General features: G+C 41.7%; 1 protein-coding gene across 1 annotated transcript; it reads right to left on the bottom strand.

Moving 5' to 3' along the window:
- Positions 1 to 5,308: 5,308 nt before the first annotated feature.
- LOC129837817 (uncharacterized) lies at positions 5,309 to 22,116 on the bottom strand. The gene is made up of 9 exons (XM_055904271.1): positions 21,944 to 22,116; positions 15,908 to 15,973; positions 15,165 to 15,401; positions 11,476 to 11,534; positions 9,419 to 9,517; positions 8,918 to 9,080; positions 7,469 to 7,551; positions 7,168 to 7,272; positions 5,309 to 6,884 (listed from the first exon to the last, which is right to left on the bottom strand). Exons 2-9 carry the CDS (start codon positions 15,942 to 15,944, stop codon positions 6,630 to 6,632), a joined length of 1,038 nt encoding a protein of 345 aa, XP_055760246.1. The 5' UTR covers positions 15,945 to 15,973; positions 21,944 to 22,116; the 3' UTR covers positions 5,309 to 6,629.
- Positions 22,117 to 22,367: the final 251 nt, after the last annotated feature.

Here is a 22,367-nt window from a genome sequence, read left to right as displayed (position 1 = left end):
GATTGGCGGCTCTGGCAGATCCTGTCTGGTTGGCGGCTCTGGCAGATCCTGTCTGGTTGACGGCTCTGGCAGATCCTGTCTGACGGACGGCTCTAGCGGCTCCTGTCTGGCTGGCGGCTCTAGCGGCTCCTGTCTGGCGGACGGCTCAGTGGGCTCATGGCAGACGGGCGGCTTTGCAGGCTCATGGCAGACGGGCGGCTTTGCAGGCTCATTGCAGACGGATGGCTCAGATGGCGCTGGGGAGACGGATGGCTCAGATGGCGCTGGGGAGACGGATGGCTCAGATGGCGCTGGGGAGACGGGCAGTTCAGTCATCGCTGTGCAGACGGCAGACTCCTGCCGGCTGAGGCGCACTGTAGGCCTGGTGCGTGGTGCCGGGACTGGTAGCACCGGGCTGGGGACACGCATCTCAGGGCTAGTGCGGGGAGAAGGAACAGGGCATACTGGACCCTGGAGACGCACATTAGGCCTAGTGCGTGGTGCCGGCACTGGTGGTATCGGGCTGGGAACACGCATCTCAGGGCTAGTGCGGGGAGAAGGAACAGGGCATACTGGACCCTGGAGACGCACATTAGGCCTAGTGCGTGGTGCCGGAACTGGTGGTACCGGGCTAGGGACACGCATCTCAAGGCTAGTGCGGGGAGCAACAACAGGGCACACTGGACTCTCAAGGCGTACTATAGGCCTTGTGCGTGGTACCGGTACTGGTGGTACCGGGCTGAGGACCCGCACATCAGGGTGAGTACGGGGAGAAGGAACAGTGCGTACAGGACTCTGGAGACACACAGAGGGCTTGGTGCGTGGTGTAGGCACTGGTGGTAATGTGCTGGAGACACGCACCACAGGGCTAGTACGTGGAGGAAGAACAGGGCTCTGGAGACACCCAGGAAGCTTGATGCGTGGTGAAGGCACTGGTGGTAATGGGCTGGAAACACGCACCTCAAAGCTAGTGCGAGGAGCAGGAACAGTGCGTAAAGGGCTCTGGAGACGCACCTTAGACCTAGTGCTTGGTGCCGGAACTAGTGGTACAGGGCTGGGGACATGCATCTCAGGATGAGTGCAAAAAGTAGGAACAGGACACACCGGGTTGTGAAGGTGTACTGGAGACCTGGTGTGTATAGCCGGCATCAAATCTTCCGGAACTTTAACACAAGTTTCAGGCTGAGTACGAGGAACTGACACAGGTGGCATCGGACAGCTAATACGCTCCTCAGGGAGAATGCATTGCATACTCTGCCAAACCAACAGCTCTCTCTCTTCACTCTCCTCCAATTTCGTCAACAACTCTTCGAATGTCTCATAATCTCCCCTTCGTTCACTCTCCTCCAATCTGTCCAATAACTCCTCGACACACTCAGACTCACCCCTCAACTTCGCCGACTGCTCCAAGTGCCCCCCTCCAAAAAATTTTTTGTGCTGTCTCTTGGGCTTCCTCCCGTGTCGCCGTGCTGCCTCCATCTCTGCCTTGGGGCAGTGATATTCCCCTGGCTGTGACCAGGGTCCTCTCCCGTCTAGAATTTCCTCCCACGTCCAGGAGTCTTGACATTGCTGCTGTTGCTTTGTTTTCCGCTGCTTGGTCCGATGGTGGGTAATTCTGTCACGATCGTGTGGAGGATTGATGGACCAAAACGCAGTTTTTGGAAAGTAAGCCATCTTCTTTTATTTTTAAAGATGACGAAAAATAAACACGACACGAAACACTTTAACAAAACGAACAAAACAACAAACGACCGTGAAGCTAAATAACGTTGTGCACTTACACACACTGGCTACAAACGTTCTGACATAGACAATTACCCACAACCAATGAGAGCCTATGGCTACCCTAAATAAGGCTCCCAATCAGAGACAACCGAAATCAGCTGTCTCTAATTGGGAACTCATTCAGGTAACCATAGACTCTCCTAGACAACTAAACATACATAGACAACACTAGACACATGTACTCCACACAAACCCATATACTATACCCAACAACCCCTTTACCATAAACAACACCCAAAACCAACAACACACAAACATTCCCCATGTCACACCCTGACCTAACTAAAATAATAAAGAACACAAAGAATACTAAGGCCAGGGCGTGACAATTGTGTGCATATATGATTTTATTTTTCATTTGCAGAGTCTTATAAGCATATGTGGGCTGGGCAACCTGAAGATGCAAGACACTATAATAATAAATGAAATCATACTACACTACTAAGAGCCCTTATTGTGTTCCAGAGGTGCCATAGGTCCTCCTTAGTGAATGCAGAGCATATGTACAGCTGAGATCCACATATTTCATAGTTCCTCCGAAGTAACATTTTAATTTAATTCAACTAGGCAAGTCAGTTAAGAACAAATTCTTATTTACAATGACAGCCTAGGAACAGTGAGTTAACTGCCTTGTTCAGGGGCAGAACGACAGATTTTTACCTTGTCAGCTCAGGGATTTGATCTAACAACCTTTTGGTTACTGGCCCAACGCTCTAACCACTAGGCTACCTGTAATAGTAGAGCATACATTTGAGGTGGCTGTCTCAGGATGCTTGCTTTGGATGGAGCCAGAGTATCGGGAAATGTCCTGGGAGTCTAGGACGGAGCTGGTGGTTGTTGTAATGTACATAACCTCTTCATCGTCAACATGAGTTGCAGAGTGGCGGGGAATGTCCTGGGACTCCAGGAAGAACCTGGTGGTTGTTCACATGTTACATTCTATTTAACTAGTACAACACATCATCCTCAGGAGTTAAAAAGCAACAGGGACTGTCCTGGGGAGTCCAAGCCCTCTGGTTAAGAGTCTCCCTGGGGCTGTTGGGCTGCTCAGGGCTCCCTGCTCTGCTGGAGTCAGGAGTCCAGACACGGGGTGGCTCTGTGGATCAACAGGGACAACGTGACAGATGGCAAAGAGAGTGGAACAATACTCAAACAAACCAATCCAATGCAAAATCAAGCAAATTAGACAAATTAGGCAAACTAGCACACGAGACAGAGGTAGAACTCATAACTGACAGGTAGACAGGGTTGTCATAGTGATCATAACCAGACTGGAACGATTGTCTCCAGGCGTTCAAATGAGGCAAAAAATTGTTCGTAAAGAGAGTGGATCAAGCAATTTACCAGAAAAATGAATTTACCAGAAAAATGAATTTACCAGAAAAATGAATTTACCAGAAAAATGAATTTACCAGAAAAATGAATTTACCAATAATCAAAGTTTAGCAGACTAAGCAGCATGGTAGAGTAAGATCTTACCCGAGAGCTGGTTTCAGCTACTTTGGAGCTCCTCGTTCCTGTTAAGGTTAAGGGAGGAGACATCAGTGGTCTCAGACCAACAGGACTGGGTCAACCCAGAGTGGTGAGGACGTTCCTGGGGAGTCAAAGCCCTCTGGTCAGGAGACTCCCCGGGTCTCCAGAAGCAGGGTAGGTATGTGGATCAACAGGGACAAAGTGTCAGATGGTAAAGAGAGTGGAACAACACACTGAAACAAACCAATTGTTACGTTCCCCAGTTTCTGTGTTGTGGTTTTGTTTGGATGTGTGTGTTTAAGGATGGCTTCCGGAAATTCTAAGCAGCTGATTGGTCGGCCCCATCGATGATTGTAGATCTGACCCCACCCTCTCATCAGGAGATACAGCTGTCTTCAATTATCGACTCCTTCTGAAGATATATAAGCCAGTGTTCCTTTTTTAGGATAGAGAGCTGATGGTGATGTCCTGTGTTGGTTGTTTCTCAGAGGCAGGTTTTTGTTAAGTATTTTGGTGCCGCTGCTTCTTAGGTCTGTGTGTCCCCATAGGATGCAGTGTTTTTGATTATTGAAATTGTTTACTTATGTTTGTATTCGGTTTCATTTGTTCCCAGGGGGGAAGGGGAAGGCACCTTGGGACTGCTTAGGCAAGAGACCTGCGGGCATAAATATACCCGAGTATGTACTTTGTCTATGCACACTAGGTAAGACCTGGCCGGACAATCCCCTGTATTTTGGTTTGTGTGCCAGGTGGTGCTAGTTAGGTAAGTTGTGGGTAGGTAAAGTAGGAAAGGGGGCTCTTTAACTTGTACTTTCTTTGCTTTGGTTCCGTCCAGGCCCTTTTCCCAAAATTACCGTGTGACGGAATAAATTCCCTGTAAACGGTAAATTCTCTGCCTTTGTCATCCTTACCCGCACCTACAATTCCATTCATCTTTCACTCCACGGGGAGTTGAGTTGTAGCAGGGTGTTGCGTTCCCTCTTCCTAGAGGTGTGCGTAACACCAATGCAATACCAAATTCAGCAAATTAGATCAACTACCACACTAGACATAGATGGAACTCATAGCTGTTAGGTAGTCAATGTCTTTGGACTGAGAGAACTGGTCTCCATTGGATAAGCTGTCCTGAGACATGTCCAGGAAGGAGGTTGGCCCATCACTCTCCCAAGCAGATGACCACATAATTGACATCCTCATCAACAATTGATTATGCAACAAACTGAACCAAACCTTCAGGGGTACTCATAATATAATGTCACGAATCAAAATAAAATGGAGCAACCTACCGGGAAAAAATAATTTACCAATATTCAAAGTTTAGCTAAGATCTCTATGGTAGAGGTGTTTTTATTTTTATTAGCTCTTACCTGAGAAGTGGTTCACAAAGTTGGTTGAATGGATCACATCATTGTCATCCTCATCAACACCAGGGTTGGAGGGAATGGAGTCATCTATGAACTTAACAAGATCTCCAGGGGTCCTATTGGGACCCGAGCCTGGTGTTTAAAAGGATGGGTGATTGTTTGCATTCATAGTTGCATCCATAGTCACGCATCTGCACTGTATGAGCAAGATATCTGTTCTGAATTCACAGTGTTAAATTGTGTCTTTTGGTGATAATGTTTGAATTTGACATGACATTTATGCTGGTAAGATGATGCAACCTTTACAATTGTAACGATATTTCAACAATATTGCTTTAGCCATAGACTATACCAATCTATGGTTTTAGCCACAGCTACAAAAAAAATGTTTCTATGTGGTCTTAACAGCCATCTCCATGGTAATCAAATTCTAATGCATGGTGCATAGAGGCACGGAATACAATGTTTTGTCATTGAAATGTTTTACTTTAATCTATGTATGAATTCTGAATGGCCGATACTTTATAAGGTACAATTACTAAATAAGAGCAAGTCTACAAGGACCTTGCCTGTTCTCTTGTAGAATATCGGTTGTTTCTTTTGATATACAAGTCTAGTTGATTCAAATACAGTTACATCAATCTTTTAACAGGGGAGCTCTGCCGACAATTTCAAAGAAAATATGAATCTTTTGTTTTGGTCAAACATTTATTTAATTCATTTGACTTTAAAAGCAGTTGTTACAGTTTTTACACTATACACAATGTAGAAAGTATCCAACATGACACATTTCTTTTAGTAACTTTTCTCCAAATATTAGATATGACATAGGTGTTGAATGCCAACTTTCCATGAAACTACTGCAAAAATATACGCTTAGACATTTTGATAACCCAATTTTATAACCCATTTTTATGAATCAATTAACACATTGTTATGATGGTAAATTCTGAATACAGCTAAATAAAAGGCGTAAAACACATATTACAGTTGTACAGTGTATGACTACATTCACAGATATGAATTACACCTCTGTGTGTCAGCACAAATATTTCAAAAACCTTCTATAGCCCAATATATATGTTTTAAAAAGTGCATAAATTGTCAATCTGTCCTTCACAATATGCTAGCGAGGACTAGGTAATAACTGAGTTACTATGCAATATCTGTAAAGAACAGATGTTTGCTTTTGTATTGGAGAAAGTCTTTAGCCTGAGTGCCAGTCTGTTTGTGCTATAATGCCAACTCCTTGTCCTGGGCATGTTTGGTTTGTCAATGAGCAATTGAGTTAGCAAGAGCACAACCAGATCTGAGACCAGGCTATAAGGTCTTTGCAAGTGAAAAATCAAAGAAAACATGCAAGTCGTCATGCAAACTACTGGTGAAAGAAAATATGCCTAAAAAAAATAAGATATTTATGAAAATGTCATAATTGTAAATGTCATCTTACAGAAATCTCAATAAGTAAGAAAAAGCAGATAATTAATTACCGTACCATACATTAGGTCAGTCATCTATGATCGTAAATAGCTATCATCTTCTGTGTATTATGTTTAACGCAGTATTGATTTATAAATGGGTATGATGGTATGGTTGAATAGCTTTCTGTAGCCATATTAATTGTCATATTCTTCAATAAATCCCTTTAAACCCATTTTGTTTGGACTCACATAGGGGAATCATTGTCACTTATTAAATCATCTAAATCTCTCAAAAGCACATATGAGCCCTCACATAAAGTATCTCAATACATCTTATATACAAGCAAACAAACAAACAAAAACAGAGTAGGCTAGACCTACAACCAGTATAGTATTCATGTGGAATGGAAACCAGGTTTCGCTGTGCTAACTACTACCGCTACTGTTTAAATTCAAGCAATGGCTCAGTGGGTCGACACATCAGGGTTGTTCATTAAGTCACACAATAGGCAATGTTTTAAACCATTTTGCAACGGACAAGTCAAGGTATTTCCTCCCTCTTTCAATACATTTTCTTCCGCTTGGTACCCACTGAACACCACCCAGTTTAAACCAAAGAACCAATGCTGAGCAGACAAACCAGCAGAGCAGCAGTGATCAATGCTAAAGGGAAGTGAGGACCTCTAGTGGCAGAAGAAGGAACGTTCAGAGTACCATCCAGCTTGAGGCAGGATGTTATGGAGGTGTTGCAGCACTCTTGGTGGCATGTACCTGTTGTGGCCGTACACCAGGTGTTTTTTGTGCAGTCGGCATTGCAGCCTCCCATCCACATCGTTGTTGAACCAGTTGTCATCTTTTTCAACTGAAGAGAGAAACGTGGATTGAGAATGCATGGAGTTAGATGAGTTTAAGGATGTACGAGATTGGCGAAAGGAAATTCTCTCTTGTTTGAGTGATATTATTGAGATGATAACAGTTAATCGTTCTTGTCGTGGCCAAATGTATTTTCTTTCTTTCGTTATAAAATACTTAAAGTGTACATTTGTATCCTACAGCATTTACAGTTCAATGAAGCATGTCTAGTTTGTCTACTATGGGTATAGAATGATGAATAGGGTAGAGTGGGGGTGCACTACTAAGCCTACCTCACAGTAGGGCTGGTTGAGGGGACAAGGCATTGGGTCTTTGTTCATCCAAGTCTTGTAACAGTTCTGCTCTATGCACTGAAACATCTGGCACTTCTTAAGTTTCTGTAAATAGATGGATGATGTTAACAAAGGCTGGTAAATTCACAGACATTGAGTCTTTTGCACACACACACACACAGTCCCAGATTGTACCTTCAATGTGTATAGAAATGTACCCTAACATATTGGGAAATGTACTGTAGTAGGCCTACATCAACCTGAGAACTTCAAGTTGCCCCGCCCAGAAGCTAGTTCTTACATTGGTTGGTATAGCAGTTGTAGTGGCTGCTGCTGTTGTGGTGGTGGTGGTGGTGGTGGTGGTGGTCATCATCACTGTAGTCACTGGAGGAACAATTCAAATATTTTTTTTTAGATGACTCATGTCTCAATACTGTATATAGTACATTGTACTTTCATGCTCATATAAATGCAGTTCAGATTTATTCAAAGTAAATAGTTTGTTTTACAAATTCAAGGAATAGTGATAAGATACTATGCATTGTACTTGCAACCCAGTATTTCTACCTGCACATTCATCTTCTGCACATCAATCACTCCAGTATTTAATTGGTATATTGTAATTACTTCGCCACCATGGCCTATTTATTGCCTTACCTCCCTTACCTCATTTGCACACACTGTATATAGACTTTTTCTACTGTATTATTGACTGTATGTTTGTTTATTCCATGTGTAACTCTGTGTTATATGTGTCGAACTGCTTTGCTTTATTCTTGGCCAGGTCACAGTTGCAAATGAGAACTTGTTCTCAACCTGCCTTCCTGGTTAAAGAAAGGTGAAATAAAAAAAGTTTAAAAATAATAATAATTGTCAGAAAACTAATAGTTCAACAGACATAGCTCAGCCCCATACAGTAACAGTCTCCCAATTGATGTGGTGGTGATACATGTAAGCATGCATTTCTCACAGTAAAAGACAGGGTGTTTACAGGCTCACCAACTCCAACCCTAAGGACACCATAGTACGGTTGGACTGACTTTACTGAGTCTTGCACACAGTTTACAAGGAAACTGAAGAAATGCAGAATAGCATAGAAAACAGTCATTATACAGGGCACTTAGATATCAAATCTAGGACATTTGATTTTTTTAATGAGTGGGCTAGTCCCACTCCTTAGGTATTTTTTGTGTTTATTAGACAGGATGGATAGAGGAAAGTAAGGACTTCCACCGAAGTCGGTCCCTCTCCTTGTTCGGGCGACGTTCGGCGGTCGACGTCACCGGTCTTCTAGCCATCGCCGATCCACTTTTCATTTTCCATTTGTTTTGTCTTGTCTTCCCACACACCTGGTTTCAATCCCATCAATTCCATGTTGTGTATTTAACCCTCTGTTCTCCACATGTCCTTGTCCGGTATTGTTTTTTGTAAGTGCTTGTGCACGTTATGTCTGGGGTTTTGTCCCATTATGATTATTGTGTTTTGTTCACAGGGATTTTTATCATTAAACTGCGCCGTTGGAACACAGTCTTTGCTCTCCTGCGCCTGACTTCTCTACCGCCAGTACGCACGCCTCACAGGAGGAGAGAGGGTGCTTGAGCAGTGGGATGGATTTGAACCCATGCTTTCAGAGGTACACAGTGCATGTGATCCAGAGGCAGCGGTTTAAACCAGCGGACCACTGCAGGCCACAGGACATTGATTTTCTTTATTGTATAAAAAAAATGATTGGAAAAGAAAAAAGGTTTACCTGTTGTAGTGTTTGCGCGAACCATGGAGGCCAGGGTAGAGCTAAGACAGCCAGTGGAGTTGCAGCATGCCATGGTACAGTTGGTCTGAGCGTTATTGACACAGGCATTCCTGCAGGAGGAACTGCAGCCACCGGTGTAAGTCATGTCTTCCTGTCTCTTCAGCTGAGAAGGCATCACACACATTTTGTTCGCACACTCTTAAAAACAAATACACTTACACTTACGTTACATTTTTTGTTATTGTTAAACAAGGGAATAAAAGATGAAGTTAGAACAACATTCCGGTATAGTTTTATCAAATGCAACTGACAAAACAAAAATAAATGGTGTGAAAATTTGAGTAGATTATATCTAAAATAGGTGTGACACGAATTAATGACAGCAGATGCAACACGAACTATAGCATGGCAAAAAAATATATAGTTGTGTAAGACATTTTAAGTACATTTGTATTATTAAAATAAAAAAATTCTGCAATTCACGCGTAGCGTGTACTGTACCTCACAGAAGGTGATATTAGCGTTGCATGAAACAGAAGTCATATTCATGTACACATCGTAGCAGTCTGAGTAGTTACAGGAGAACTGGCGACATGATATCTATGAGAGAGAGCGAGAGAAAGAGAGAGAGAGAGAGACGATCAGATCACCGCATCTATTTATGCTTTCTCTAAACAATCAAACAGCAATATCGGTCCGACTTTGAATGAAGTACAACTTAGAAAGTCTATACAGCATACATCAAGTCTGCACTACACAGATCAACTATACTTGTATGTCATACTCTATAATAAAGGGTGCATAAAGGCTGCCATGACCAATGTAGAGGGCATTGCTAAACTTGACATAATTGGCTAATCCCGCCAAAAACGGTGCTTTATAAAGGGCGACATCGTGCTAATTGATGTGAAATTGCTTGTCTTGAGGAAAGCTCCCAGATAAGGCATTAAAACGGATGGAAAGAGGACTACATGTATCATGAAATAATCTCCCCCACCAAGTTACTTCATTCCTCAGTGCCAACATGCACTGACACAAACACGGACACAGTCATCATCCCCTCAACCCCCTCACCCACACACTGTGGTGATGTACACTCAGTGGTTAAAGTGGACTGGGGAAAAAACGGTCTGTATACCCTTAGAGTTCCCCCCCCCCCCCCCCCCCCCCCCCAATCAATTTGGCACATTTTTCAGATGTAAGGGGGTGTATTTTCAAAACACTGAGTAATGCCCATTATCTTATGTTCGGAACCTTTCATTGTGCATTATTTGGAGTTGAATACATATTTAACCCCTGAGCCCCTGAGCAAAATCTACGTTCTACATGAAATACCATAAGAACATTTCGTTTAGTCACCTTTACATCAGACAATGATAGACTCGTCGTTTAACTAACATTTAATCCAACAGCAAAAAATACTAGATACAATATTCAAAACTGTTCTTTTTAGTAGATGGTAGATACCATTTTCCATACAGTATTTAGCTATAACTTAACGGCAAAGTTTACGGCAAACCAATTTTTTTTATCAGTTGCGGCATCCTTATTAAACAATACATAAGTAAAATAAATAATCAGATGTAAGGGTAGTATGTATTGTAAAGCTGATGCAGTGTAACCCGTCTCTCTGCTTGGCAAAATGAATCCGGTTACAGTGTATCAATTACATTTAGATACATAGTGGACTATATTGTTATACAGTATATAAAGGATATATTGTTTCATTGGTTTGTTTAAGCTTGTAGCCTACACATTTGCAGCTAAAAGCTGAATTGTAGTATAGGTCAACAGATAAAAAGAAAAAATGTAAATTGACATAACAATTAGGTAGATTAACAAAACAAAGAAATTGATGTTGATGAAGCCAGCTCTGAGAGTTCCTTCACAACAGAGCGTACCCACTTATGACAGAGACTGGTGCTTCTGACAACCCACCTCTGAAACTGCTACAGCGCAAAAAAAGTTCACCACACATCAGTCCAGAGCAATAGTCAGTCCGGTCTCATTCGTCAAGAAGTCGGTGCTTAGTGAGATCTTTTATATGCAAACATTAGCTAGCTAACTATAGCCAAACCACACAGTAGACTTGCAATCAGTCCTTCAACTCCATGGATGAAAACAACCAGATATACCCAATAAACACTAAATGACTTCGCAAAAACAAAAAACACTTAAAATCATCAAAAATATGTACAAAATATAGAGCTCTTTGTCTAGGCTGCCTTATGGTGCCATGGCAACCACAGAACACATTATATTGATCGGTTAGCAGACAACGTCACCGGAAATGATGCATGCGCTTCAAAGAGGCGCATATCAGCAAATTCAACTGAATTGTTTGCTAAGACAATTTGCAGTAATTCCAAGCACTGTTTACTTAGTGGCCTCATGAATGATGTTGAATAAAACATGTGTAATGAAGGTTGCTGTTAATGATACTGCAACATTCACAAAGGTGTCATGATTGGCTTCATAATGATATAGATTCATTATGTATACCCCCTTCAAATAAAGTGTTAACGTAATATCATATACTACTAAAGTACTAGACTCACCATGGTCATGCCACTGGTGCCCCATGAAGTAGTATTGGCCGTGCTTGTGGTTCCACTACCTGTGTTAGCAAGGACAAAATGTAGTGTGAGAGCAACGTGGCAAAAAATATATATCTACCATATATCCTGAATGTGAATTCATAAAACAATCAGTATTTTGTATTATCCGTCACTGTATTCCCTGAGTTGTCAATGGTTCCACTTCTTGAAGTGGAGGTCATGGCTGTTGTCATTGAACCTACACTGAACAAATTGGAGGTAGAGGTAGCCGTATTAGCAGCACCTTGAACCTTGGTAGCTGCCATCGTAGTTGCTGAGTTGGATGCCATTGTGGTATTCATAGAAGAAATGCCAGACAACATGGGTTGGGGAGTAACGGATCAGTTACACATAAGGGATTACCAAAAAAAAAACGGTAACTGTGATGAGTTACCAACACAAATATTGTAATCAGATTACAGATACTTTAAAAAAAACGAGGTGATTACTTCTAGGATTACTTTTAAATTCAGAAAGGATGTTCGCAAAGAAAATCTTTGACATCTGTTTTCTCATTGACATTCAAATCAGCATTGACAAACACTGTTGGAACAAACTTATTTTGTTCCACAAGAGCAAGTCTGACCAAAAGTCAGAGACCACTATGATGACACACCAAATGTGTTTGATCGATTGCGGGAAAAGAGCACAAATAGGTTTTTGTAGGCTACAGTCCAAGCTATGTCTTCCAATGGTGCGACTGCTGTCAGCATCCCAAGATTATCCAACTTGAATAAACGCTTGTAGGTAAGGATGACAGCAGTGGTGTAGTCTACGGCGATACGGATATCACTTATTATTGTTATCTACATAGCTCATTGATGTGAATCACACTGCTGCTCTCTCATTTAGCTGTTTGCACCTTACGGATTGTGGTTGTTGTGGATGGCTGTTCACAAATCTAAATGTGTATTTGAACCCAATAGTGGTTGAATTCAGGAAGTTTAAGCTGCCTATCAACCATTGTTTTTGAAACCAGTGGACAGCCAGTGAAAAATGCGCTTTTGCAACTACATGATTCCATGTGTTATTTCATAGTTTTGATGTCTTCACTATTATTCTACAATGGAGAAAATAGTCAAAATAAAGAAAAACATTTGAATGAGTAAGGTGTTCTAAAACCTTTGACCGGTAGTGTATATATACACTGCTCAAAAAAATAAAGGGAACACTAAAATAACACATCCTAGATCTGAATGAATGAAATATTCTTATTAAATACTTTTTTTCTTTACATAGTTGAATGTGCTGACAACAAATCACACAAAAATTATCAATGGAAATCAAATTTATCAACCCATGGAGGTCTGGATTTGGAGTCAAAATTAAAGTGGAAAACCACACTACAGGCTGATCCAACTTTGATGTAATGTCCTTAAAACAAGTCAAAATGAGGCTCAGTAGTGTGTGTGGCCTCCACATGCCTGTATGACTTCCCTACAACGCCTGGGCATGCTCCTGATGAGGTGACGGATGGTCTCCTGAGGGATCTCCTCCCAGACTTGGACTAAAGCATCCGCCAACTCCTGGACAGTCTGTGGTGCAACGTGGCGTTGGTGGATGGAGTGAGACATGATGTCCCAGATGTGCTCAATTGGATTCAGGTCTGGGGAACGGGCGGGCCAGTCCATAGCATCAATGCCTTCCTCTTGCAGGAACTGCTGACACACTCCAGCCACATGAGGTCTAGCATTGTGTTGCATTAGGAGGAACCCAGGGCCAACCGCACCAGCATATGGTCTCACAAGGGGTCTGAGGATCTCATCTCGGTACCTAATGGCAGTCAGGCTACCGCTGGCGAGCCCATGGAGGGCTGTGCAGCCCCCCAAAGAAATGCCACCCCACACCATGACTGACATACTGCCAAACTGGTCATGCTGGAGGATGTTGCAGGCAGCAGAACGTTCTCCACGGGGTCTCCAGACTGTCACGTCTGTCACATGTGCTCAGTGTGAACCTGCTTTCATCTGTGAAGAGCACAGGGCGCCAGTGGCGAATTTGCCAATCTTGGTGTTCTCTGGCACCTGTGGACGTCGGGCCCTCATACCACCCTCATGGAGTCTATTTCTGACCGTTTGAGCAGACACATGCACATTTGTGGCCTGCTGGAGGTCATTTTGCAGTGCTCTGTCAGTGCTCCTCCTGCTCCTCCTTGCACAAAGGCAGAGGTAGCGGTCCTGCTGCTGGGTTGTTGCCCTCCTACGGCCTCCTCCACGTCTCCTGATGTACTGGCCTGTCTTCTGGTAGCGCCTCCATGCTCTGGACACTCCACTGACAGACACAGCAAACCTTCTTGCCACAGCTCGCATTGATGTGCCATCCTGGATGAGCTGCACTAACTGAGCCACTTGTGTGGGTTGTAGACTCCGTCTCATGCTACCACTAGAGTGAAAGCACCGCCAGCATTCAAAAGTGACCAAAACATCAGCCAGGAAGCATAGGAACTGAGAAGTGGTCTGTGGTCACCACCTGCAGAACCACTCCTTTATTGGGGGTGTCTATTCCATTTGCACAACAGCATGTGAAATTTATTGTCAATCAGTGTTGCTTCCTAAGTGGACAGTTTGATTTCACAGAAGTGTGATTGACTTGGAGTTACATTGTGTTGTTTAAGTGTTCCCTTTATTCTTTTGAGCAGTGTATATATATATCCATTGATTCTTGAAGAATATAACTTATAAATGCCTCAGTTCAACTGTCACACATGAATGAGAACCCAACATATAAGCTTGTTTTTCTCCAATGTTTGTAAACATTGTAAATGTAAACAAACAATGTATAGCCTCATAACATGGTTAAAACAATAATTTGGATATCATGATTGGTCAGTCCTTGCATCCATAGCTCTGTCTATTAATCTGAGAGTGGTTACATTTCTTCAAGCCCATCCCTCAGCTTTTAACCAAAACAGAGGTGGGGCGACAATTTTGGTATTGTGGATTTGCCCTTTAAAAAGCTGCATATTATCAACATAACAAAGTGTCACCAACAAAAAGGTCAACAATAGGCCTGTAGCAAATGTAGCACATGGCATTCATTTTGCACATGTAAATAGCACTTTTCAGTAGTGCTCAAAGCTTAACATTTCATGGGCGCAACATTTATTTTTCAACTCAAATCAATGAGCCCAATCAGTCCTCCATGACAACAAAATCATACACAACAGAGTAGGGCTGGCTAATAAGTCATTAGTTTTGGGGTTATGCTCAGGTAAAACAATTTGGCTAATCTATACTTCCATATTTCCAAGTCCTATTCTTGAAGATCAAGGGGTATAACATTTATTGTAATGACTGAAATTCTGATAGACTTAGTTTTTTTAATGTAAAGATATACTGTCGTTTAATCGTATTTATATATGTAGTAGAAAGCGGTGGCCTACATAACCAACCCATAAAGTAAAATGTATCATCCATATATGGCCAGCTATGTAAACTTAAACATTGATTTATCCTGCAATATATGTTGTTCACTTGGTAACATATATATTTTGTCTTCTTCTAAAGGCGCTTAAGGGGAAAGTAATCTAAAAGTAACTGAATGTAATCAGATTACGTTACTGAGTTGAGGTAATCCAAAAGTTACGTTACTGATTACAATGTTGGACAGGTAACTAGTAACTAACGGATTACATTTAGAAAGGAACCTACCCAACCCTGCAGACGACATTGTAGCATTCGTAGAAGACATGGCAGACGACATTGTAGCTTGAGCTGTGGTAACTGTCACGGTAGCTGTTGCAGAGGCAGTACTCATGGCAGTTGACTGCACAGTTATTGCAGCCTCCGTGGTTGTAGCATTGGTCGTTGAATTGGAACTTGAGGTTGTGTTTTGTCCTGAAACAAATGACGATGGCTGCAGTCCCAGTAGTAAGAAGAGCAGGAGGCCTGTTCAGAGAGAAAAGAGAGGCATACAGCTGTCATCATTTAGCAGGTCCTGTATATTAAACATAACAAGCTCTTAACCATGCGTGTTATTGTCATATTCATGTGGGCAGTAAGCCTCTGTTTTGTTCGGCTAGATGAGTCTTTCCCTTACGAAAAAAAGTTTGCTTTCAGAGTGCAGTATAGCTGCAGGACACTGCAGTTTAACTCTAGTTAGAGTGCAGTATAACTGCAGTATGCTGAAAATACTGCGTCCAAAATAACACTTTTTTTACGTCAGTAATTTTGCAGTTTAACTGCATTTGCAGGTACGGTCTGGAATCTTAAAGATACAATCTGGGATCTGAAAATCTGTCCATTTCAATTCTTGATATTTACCCATTGATTCTTGAATAGTATAACTTCTATAACTTTGATTCATGTTATATAAGTTATATTATTCAAGAATCAGTCGGTATGCGTCTATGCAATTTTTTAAGGCAATGGGCATATTTAGAAAGCAAACGTACCTGTGCCTTTAAAAAAAGCAGTTGAGGCCATAGTCATCTGGAGGGAGTAGGAGCCCTTGGTCCAGTCTAGAAAGGGAAAGAGAAGTCACGACGAGCTCATTTCGACCCAGTATATGTTTGAACATGATATTCATCATCTCCAGCTCCATACCAGTATCTACAGTACATACAGTATGTGACTATGATGATTTTGTACAAACAATAAAAAGAAAAGTTCCTAAGAAAATGAACCCCTATAATCTTAAAACAATAGAAATAACGATTGTGTCCCTTTAACGATTAACACTGCTACAGTAGGACTTAGGCACAGAAGATCTAATACATTTAGAAATAAACTGAGAAACAGTGTAATGTGACACCCTGAACATGGTGATATAAAGGTTCCTTATTGTCTTCTAGCATCGTGGTTCCCTGACTATTGAATAATGCTTCCTGGAGCATGAAGAGGAGTAAAGTAATACCACAAACCACATAAGTAAAGACCCAAATCCATAGGTCTATTATGCCTTTGCTGTTGACACATGACCAAAGTCAGATTCGGTAGAGCAATCAGACTGTTTACACATCTCCATTCATTATGTCCCACCTGGACTTATCCGTTGATCTGATGCCATCATCTATCTGAGGGCTCCTCCGCAAACAATTCCCTAATTGTTCTATGGGGAAACTGATCTGATGATGGTTTGCATTGGCCTCAGCGCCTGATTTGTAAGTCACATTTTGTTAAATGTAGGAAAGAGAGGTAGAAATGAGAGTTAGGAATATAAAATAGATGAGGAACTGTAAAACAACCATCTACTCACAACAACATTGTGGCTGGTAAATTACAATATTGACCATTGCCAAAATAATCAGACACAAACGTGTGGCATCAAAGGACATGCTTTTGTTCTGTAGTGTCGGTTGGCAGCCGCTCAGCCGTGAACACAATTAAAATGTGTTTATTCCTCGTGATGTCCCCGGTGCAATATCACTAAGCACGGCATGTTTCCATCCCTCCCTAGGAACCAACCACAGTCTCCTTTGGGCCCAACACCATGGATACTGAGGGTCAAACAGTGGCCAATAGTGTCATGTTGTATAAATGATTAGAGACAGGCGCAGGAATACGTAATAGGGAGTTTTAATACTCCACCGAAAAATACATGCCATGAAAGGGACGGGGACGAAGCCCAAAACAAACACATATACAAAAACACAGGGATGTAAACCCAAACAAAAGAGCAAGGTGAAACCTCGAATAAATACATGGAACAAGACCGGCAATACACTACACGGGGCGAGACCCATAATAACAAATGCACAGCAATACACGGGGCGAGACCCGTAATAACAAGTGCACACAACACGCAGCATGAAAGCCGAAATAACAAAGCACAGGTACTCACAGACCAATGGACATGGGAACAATAACCGACAAGACAATGGTGAACAGAGGGCACATATATACAACTACTAATCAGGGGAATTGGAATCAGGTGTGCGTAATGAGACAGTTCAGTGACGCCTAGAGGCATGTGACGTAGACCTCTGGAACTGGTGCACGGAATGAGCAGGAATACCAGGGAATCCGTCATCAAATAGCCCACTTTAAAAAAAAGTAGGCCAAGTTATAGGTGTGTGTAAAGGAGAAAGTTCAAATTACTTAAAGTATATCAAATGTAATATATAATGCCATCGGAAAGTATTCAGACCCTTTAAACTTTTTTCACATTTTTATACATTACAGCCTCCATCTAAAATGGATCAAATAAAAAATACCTCATATTGACAAAGAGAAAACAGGATTTTAGAAATGTTTACAATTTTTTTCTAAAACAAATACAGAAATACCTTATTTACATAAGTATTCAGACTCTTTGCTATGAGACTCGAAAGTGAGCTCAGGTGCATCCTGTTTCCATTGATCATCCTTGAGATGTTTCTACAACTTGATTGGAGTCCCCCTGTGGTAAATTAAATTGATTGGACATGATTTTGAAATGCACACACCTGTCTATATAAGGTCCCACGGTTGACAGTGCATGTCAGAGCAAAAACCAAGCCATGAGGTCAAAGGAATTGTCTGCAGAACTCTGAGACAGGATTGTGTCGAGGCACAGAACTGGGGAAGGGTACCAACAAATGTCTGCAGCATTGAAGGTCCCCAAGAACACAGTGGCCTCCATCATTCTTAAATGGAAGAAGTTTAGAACCACCAAGACTCTTCCTAGAGCTGGCAGCCCGGCCAAACATGGAATTGGGGGAGAAGGGTCTTGGTCAGGGATGTGACCAAGAACCTGTCGGTCACTCTGACAGAGCTCTAGAGTTCCTCTGTGGAGATTGGAGAATCTTCCAGAAGGACAACCATCTATGCAGCACTCCACCAATCAGGCCTTTATTTATCATGCTGTGGGGATGTTTTTCAGCGGCAGGGACTAGTCAGGATCGAGGCAAAGATGAACAGAAAAAAATACAGAGAGATCCTTGATGAAAATCTGCTCCAGAGCTCTCAGGACCTCAGACTGGGGTGACGGTTCATCTTCCAACAGGACAACAACCCTAAGCACACAGCCAAGATAATGCAGGAGTGGCTTTGGGACAAGTCTCTGAATTTCCTTGAGTGGCCCAGCCAGAGCCCGGACTCAAAGCTGATCGAACATCTTTGGAGAGACCTGAAAATAGCTCTGCAGCAACGCTCCCCATCCAACCTGACAGAGCTTGAGAGGATCTGGAAGAAAGGAATGGGAGAAACTCCCCAAATACAGGTGTGCCAAGCTTGTAGCGTCATACCCAAGAAGACTTGAGCCTGTAATCGCTGCCAAAGGTGTTTCAAGAAAATACTGAGTAAAGGGTGAATGCTTATGTAAATGTAATATTTCAGTTTTATTTTCAATAAATTAGCAAAAATAAAAATGTTACTTTTTTTTATTTGCCATTATGGGGTATTGTGTCAAAACATGTTAAAATCAAGCTCGGTCAAGTTGGTTGTTGATCATTGCTAAATAGCCATGTTCATCTTTTGCCATAGATTTTTATGCCAATTTATTAAGGCAAAACTGTAACTAGGCCACTCAGGAACATTCAATGTTGTCTTGATAAGCAACTCTAGTGTGTACTTGGCCTTGTGTTTTAGGTTATCGTCCTGCTGAAAGGGGAATTTGTCTCCCAGTGTCTGTTGGAAAGCAGACTGAACCAGGTTTTCTTCTAGGATTTTGCCTGTGCCTAGCTCTAATCCGTTTCTTTTTATCCTAAAAATGTCACTATTCCTTGCCGATGACAAGCAAACCCATAACATGATGGGGCCACCACAATGCTTGAAAATATTAAGAGTGGTACTCAGCAGAGGTGGGACCAAGTCACTATTATTTGAGTCACAAGCAAGTCTCAAGTCACAAGGTCCAAGTCGCAAGTCGAGTCACAAGTAGAACGGCTCGAGTCTCGAGTCAAGTCCAACTTGTGCATTCTAAGAGCAAGTCAAGTCGAGTAGTCACACGTTTTTTCAAGTCAAGTCTCAAGTCAAGTAAAACAAATCTATACATCCAATGAACTGCAACTACAAATCTTTGCCTATTTATTGAGTATACCAGGCGGCCCTTTTCATTATTTTGTCTACAATACTTTTGAATTTTGTCATTGTAAAATAGGGTTCTTTTAGCAGTCATAAGGGCATGAAATCAGCAGAAGACAAGACAGGTTGACTGCTCAGAGTGTAGATTTATTTACAGGTCCTGGTGATCCAATGATGAAAGTGCCTTATCATACAACATATACAAGGAGATTGACCAAATATACACTGGCAATAGCCCAAAAGAAATTGCCTCGGTATCATGCTTAACCTAGCCTATATGAAAGGACACAGGTAGAGGGTAAGATTGCACAGCCTCCGCTTGAGAAAGCAAATTGAATCAGTCTAACAGGAGCTCAAACAGGCACATATAATGTAGTCAACTGGGTGGGACTTCCAATGTTATTGGCTGATCCCTCCTGGTGACCCTGTTGGAGTCATGTCTAACCTGGTCAAAATTGCCTACTTCAAAATTGAGATTGCCTCAATGGTGCTGCCCATGCTGTCACAAACACTGAAGTGTCACAGATACAAAGATGAGTCCTCTATCTATCTCTATGGTCCTAGGTCTGTCATTCTGGTTGTGAGTGATAGTAGCACATGCCTCAGTGCGCATAAAAATGCGCAACGCTTTGCAGTCAGTACATTGAATAAGAGATAATGATTGTTCCATGAGTGAATGGTGATGAAATGTCATTAGGCTACTAATCATTAAGTCTCATTAACATGAATGTACCTATGTAACAATTGATGTGGAAATTGCATTTTACATCGTAGAACACAGTTTTTGTGTTGTAATTACCAATTGGTTAATTGTATGGTCCTGTGAGGAGCCAAGTGCATTATACCTCTTAAGGATCCACCCCTTCTTTTAATTTTTGCCTAAAATAACATACCCAAATCTATCTGCCTGTAGCTCAGGACCTGAAGCAAGGATATGCATATTCTTGATACCATTTGAGAGGAAACACTTTGAAATTTGTCGAAATGTGAAATGAATGACGACATTAAAATGGTGGAAGCCCTCAATGAAGCTACCCATGCTAAATGGCCCTTTGTCCACTAGAGAACTCTATCCTTCTCTATGCATAGGACACAGACACTTGGAACTCCGACATAACCCAGTAAATATGAACAAAGGAAACCAATTGAATTAAATAAACATAGCTTCTACCTCAGGAGTCTTGCAAATGTTCATGTAAACAATAAACATCGCGCCCCCTCAGAGGGTCAGAGGGTAAGACATGCTAAATTAAAATGTATCTTATTAAACGTCATGAAACATAAATGTATAAGTGTTGCAATAAACGCTACGGGGAAGGAATGACGAAACCCTAGCAATTATTGTAGGATTAAATGGAATATAGATTTGCCACATATTCATTAAAACGTGTGAATGCAACAGCAAACATTTCAAAAAGAGAACAACGTGTTCTCCACTGGCGGGAGTTTGGAGAGCACAAGTGGAAAGATGCGCGTATGGTGCATATTCTCTGCAGTAGGCTAATAATACATTTTAACAACACATTTCAAATGTAAGCTCCATGAGTAAATGATCAATTTCAAGCAATATTGACATGCTGAAAGACCAGTAGGAGAAAACTGAGGATGGATAAACGTTATAGTTACTCCACAATACTATCCCAATTGACAGAGTGAAAAGAAGGAAGCTTGTACAGAATAAAAATATTCCAAAACATGTTTGCAATAAGGCATCAAGCTTACTTTAGTGTCTTATTGCAAACAGGATGCATGTTTTGGAATATTTGTATTCTGTACAAGCTTCCTTCTTTTCACTCTGTCAATTAGGTTAGTATTGTCTAGTAACTACAATGTTGTTGATCCATCCTCAGTTTTCTCCTATCACAGCCATTAAATTATTTTAAAGTCATATCTTTATTTTAAAGCCTGTATCTTTGTAGTGACTGGCTGTATTTATTCACCATCCAAGTGTAATTAAATACTTCACCATGCTCAAAGGGATATTGCATGTCTGCTTTTTTTTACCCATCTACCAATAGGTGCCCTTCTTTGCAATGCATTGGAAAACCTCCCTGGTCTTTGTGGTTGAATCTGTGTTCTAAGTCCATCCAATTTATTAGGTGACGTATTTAGGCTTGCCATAACAAATGGGTTGAAAACTTATTGACTAAAGACATTTTTGCTTTTCATTTTTTATTAACTTGTAAAAAAAAAAAAAACATAATTCCACTTTGACATCATGTGGTATTGCGTGTAGGCCAGGTACAAGAACATCTCAGTTTAATACTTTCAGAAGGCACTGCACTATGTGAAAATATGAAAGCATTCGATGCCAGTAACATAACCTTATATTTATTGTTGTGAAGTAAACCTGAGCAACATTATTCTCTACACTATCATCTTTAAGCAACCATGGCAACCCTCCTCGTTGAACTGAATCAGCCTGAGATAAGCAGGTAATGGCACAAAATGATGCAAACAAATGTTTAACAACAACAAACGCTTACCCTTGTGTGGCGTTGAGCAAAAGTCTGAGGATGAAACTGTCTGTATCAGCTGTGGATGATGTGTAGAGCCTCTCTCTCTCGGTCTATCCCTCTCTCCTTTTCTCCCAGTGCCACTACCCTCTGTTCTCCCTAGTGACAGCACAGGAGAGACAACCTATTAAGTGGAAACTCTCACCTGCACACCCACTCAATTACTAGTCACAACTAGCAGAGAGGAGGAGACTACAGGCAGAGAGGTGGATGGGTTTAAACTACCATACAAGGGCCCAGAGATCAAATTAGGGTAAACTTCCGGCCCCCCAACTCAATACACACCTATAATCACAGGAACCAGGACCAAATCTGGAGTGCGCTGGCCAGTTGACAGATGGTCATGTGAGACTAATTAATACAATTATGTAATCAGACATATTTATGAAACAAA

This window comes from Salvelinus fontinalis, chromosome 38, assembly GCF_029448725.1.
Source record: "Salvelinus fontinalis isolate EN_2023a chromosome 38, ASM2944872v1, whole genome shotgun sequence".
Lineage (NCBI taxonomy): Eukaryota > Metazoa > Chordata > Actinopteri > Salmoniformes > Salmonidae > Salvelinus > Salvelinus fontinalis.
This window is presented reverse-complemented; position numbering and strand designations above follow the sequence as displayed.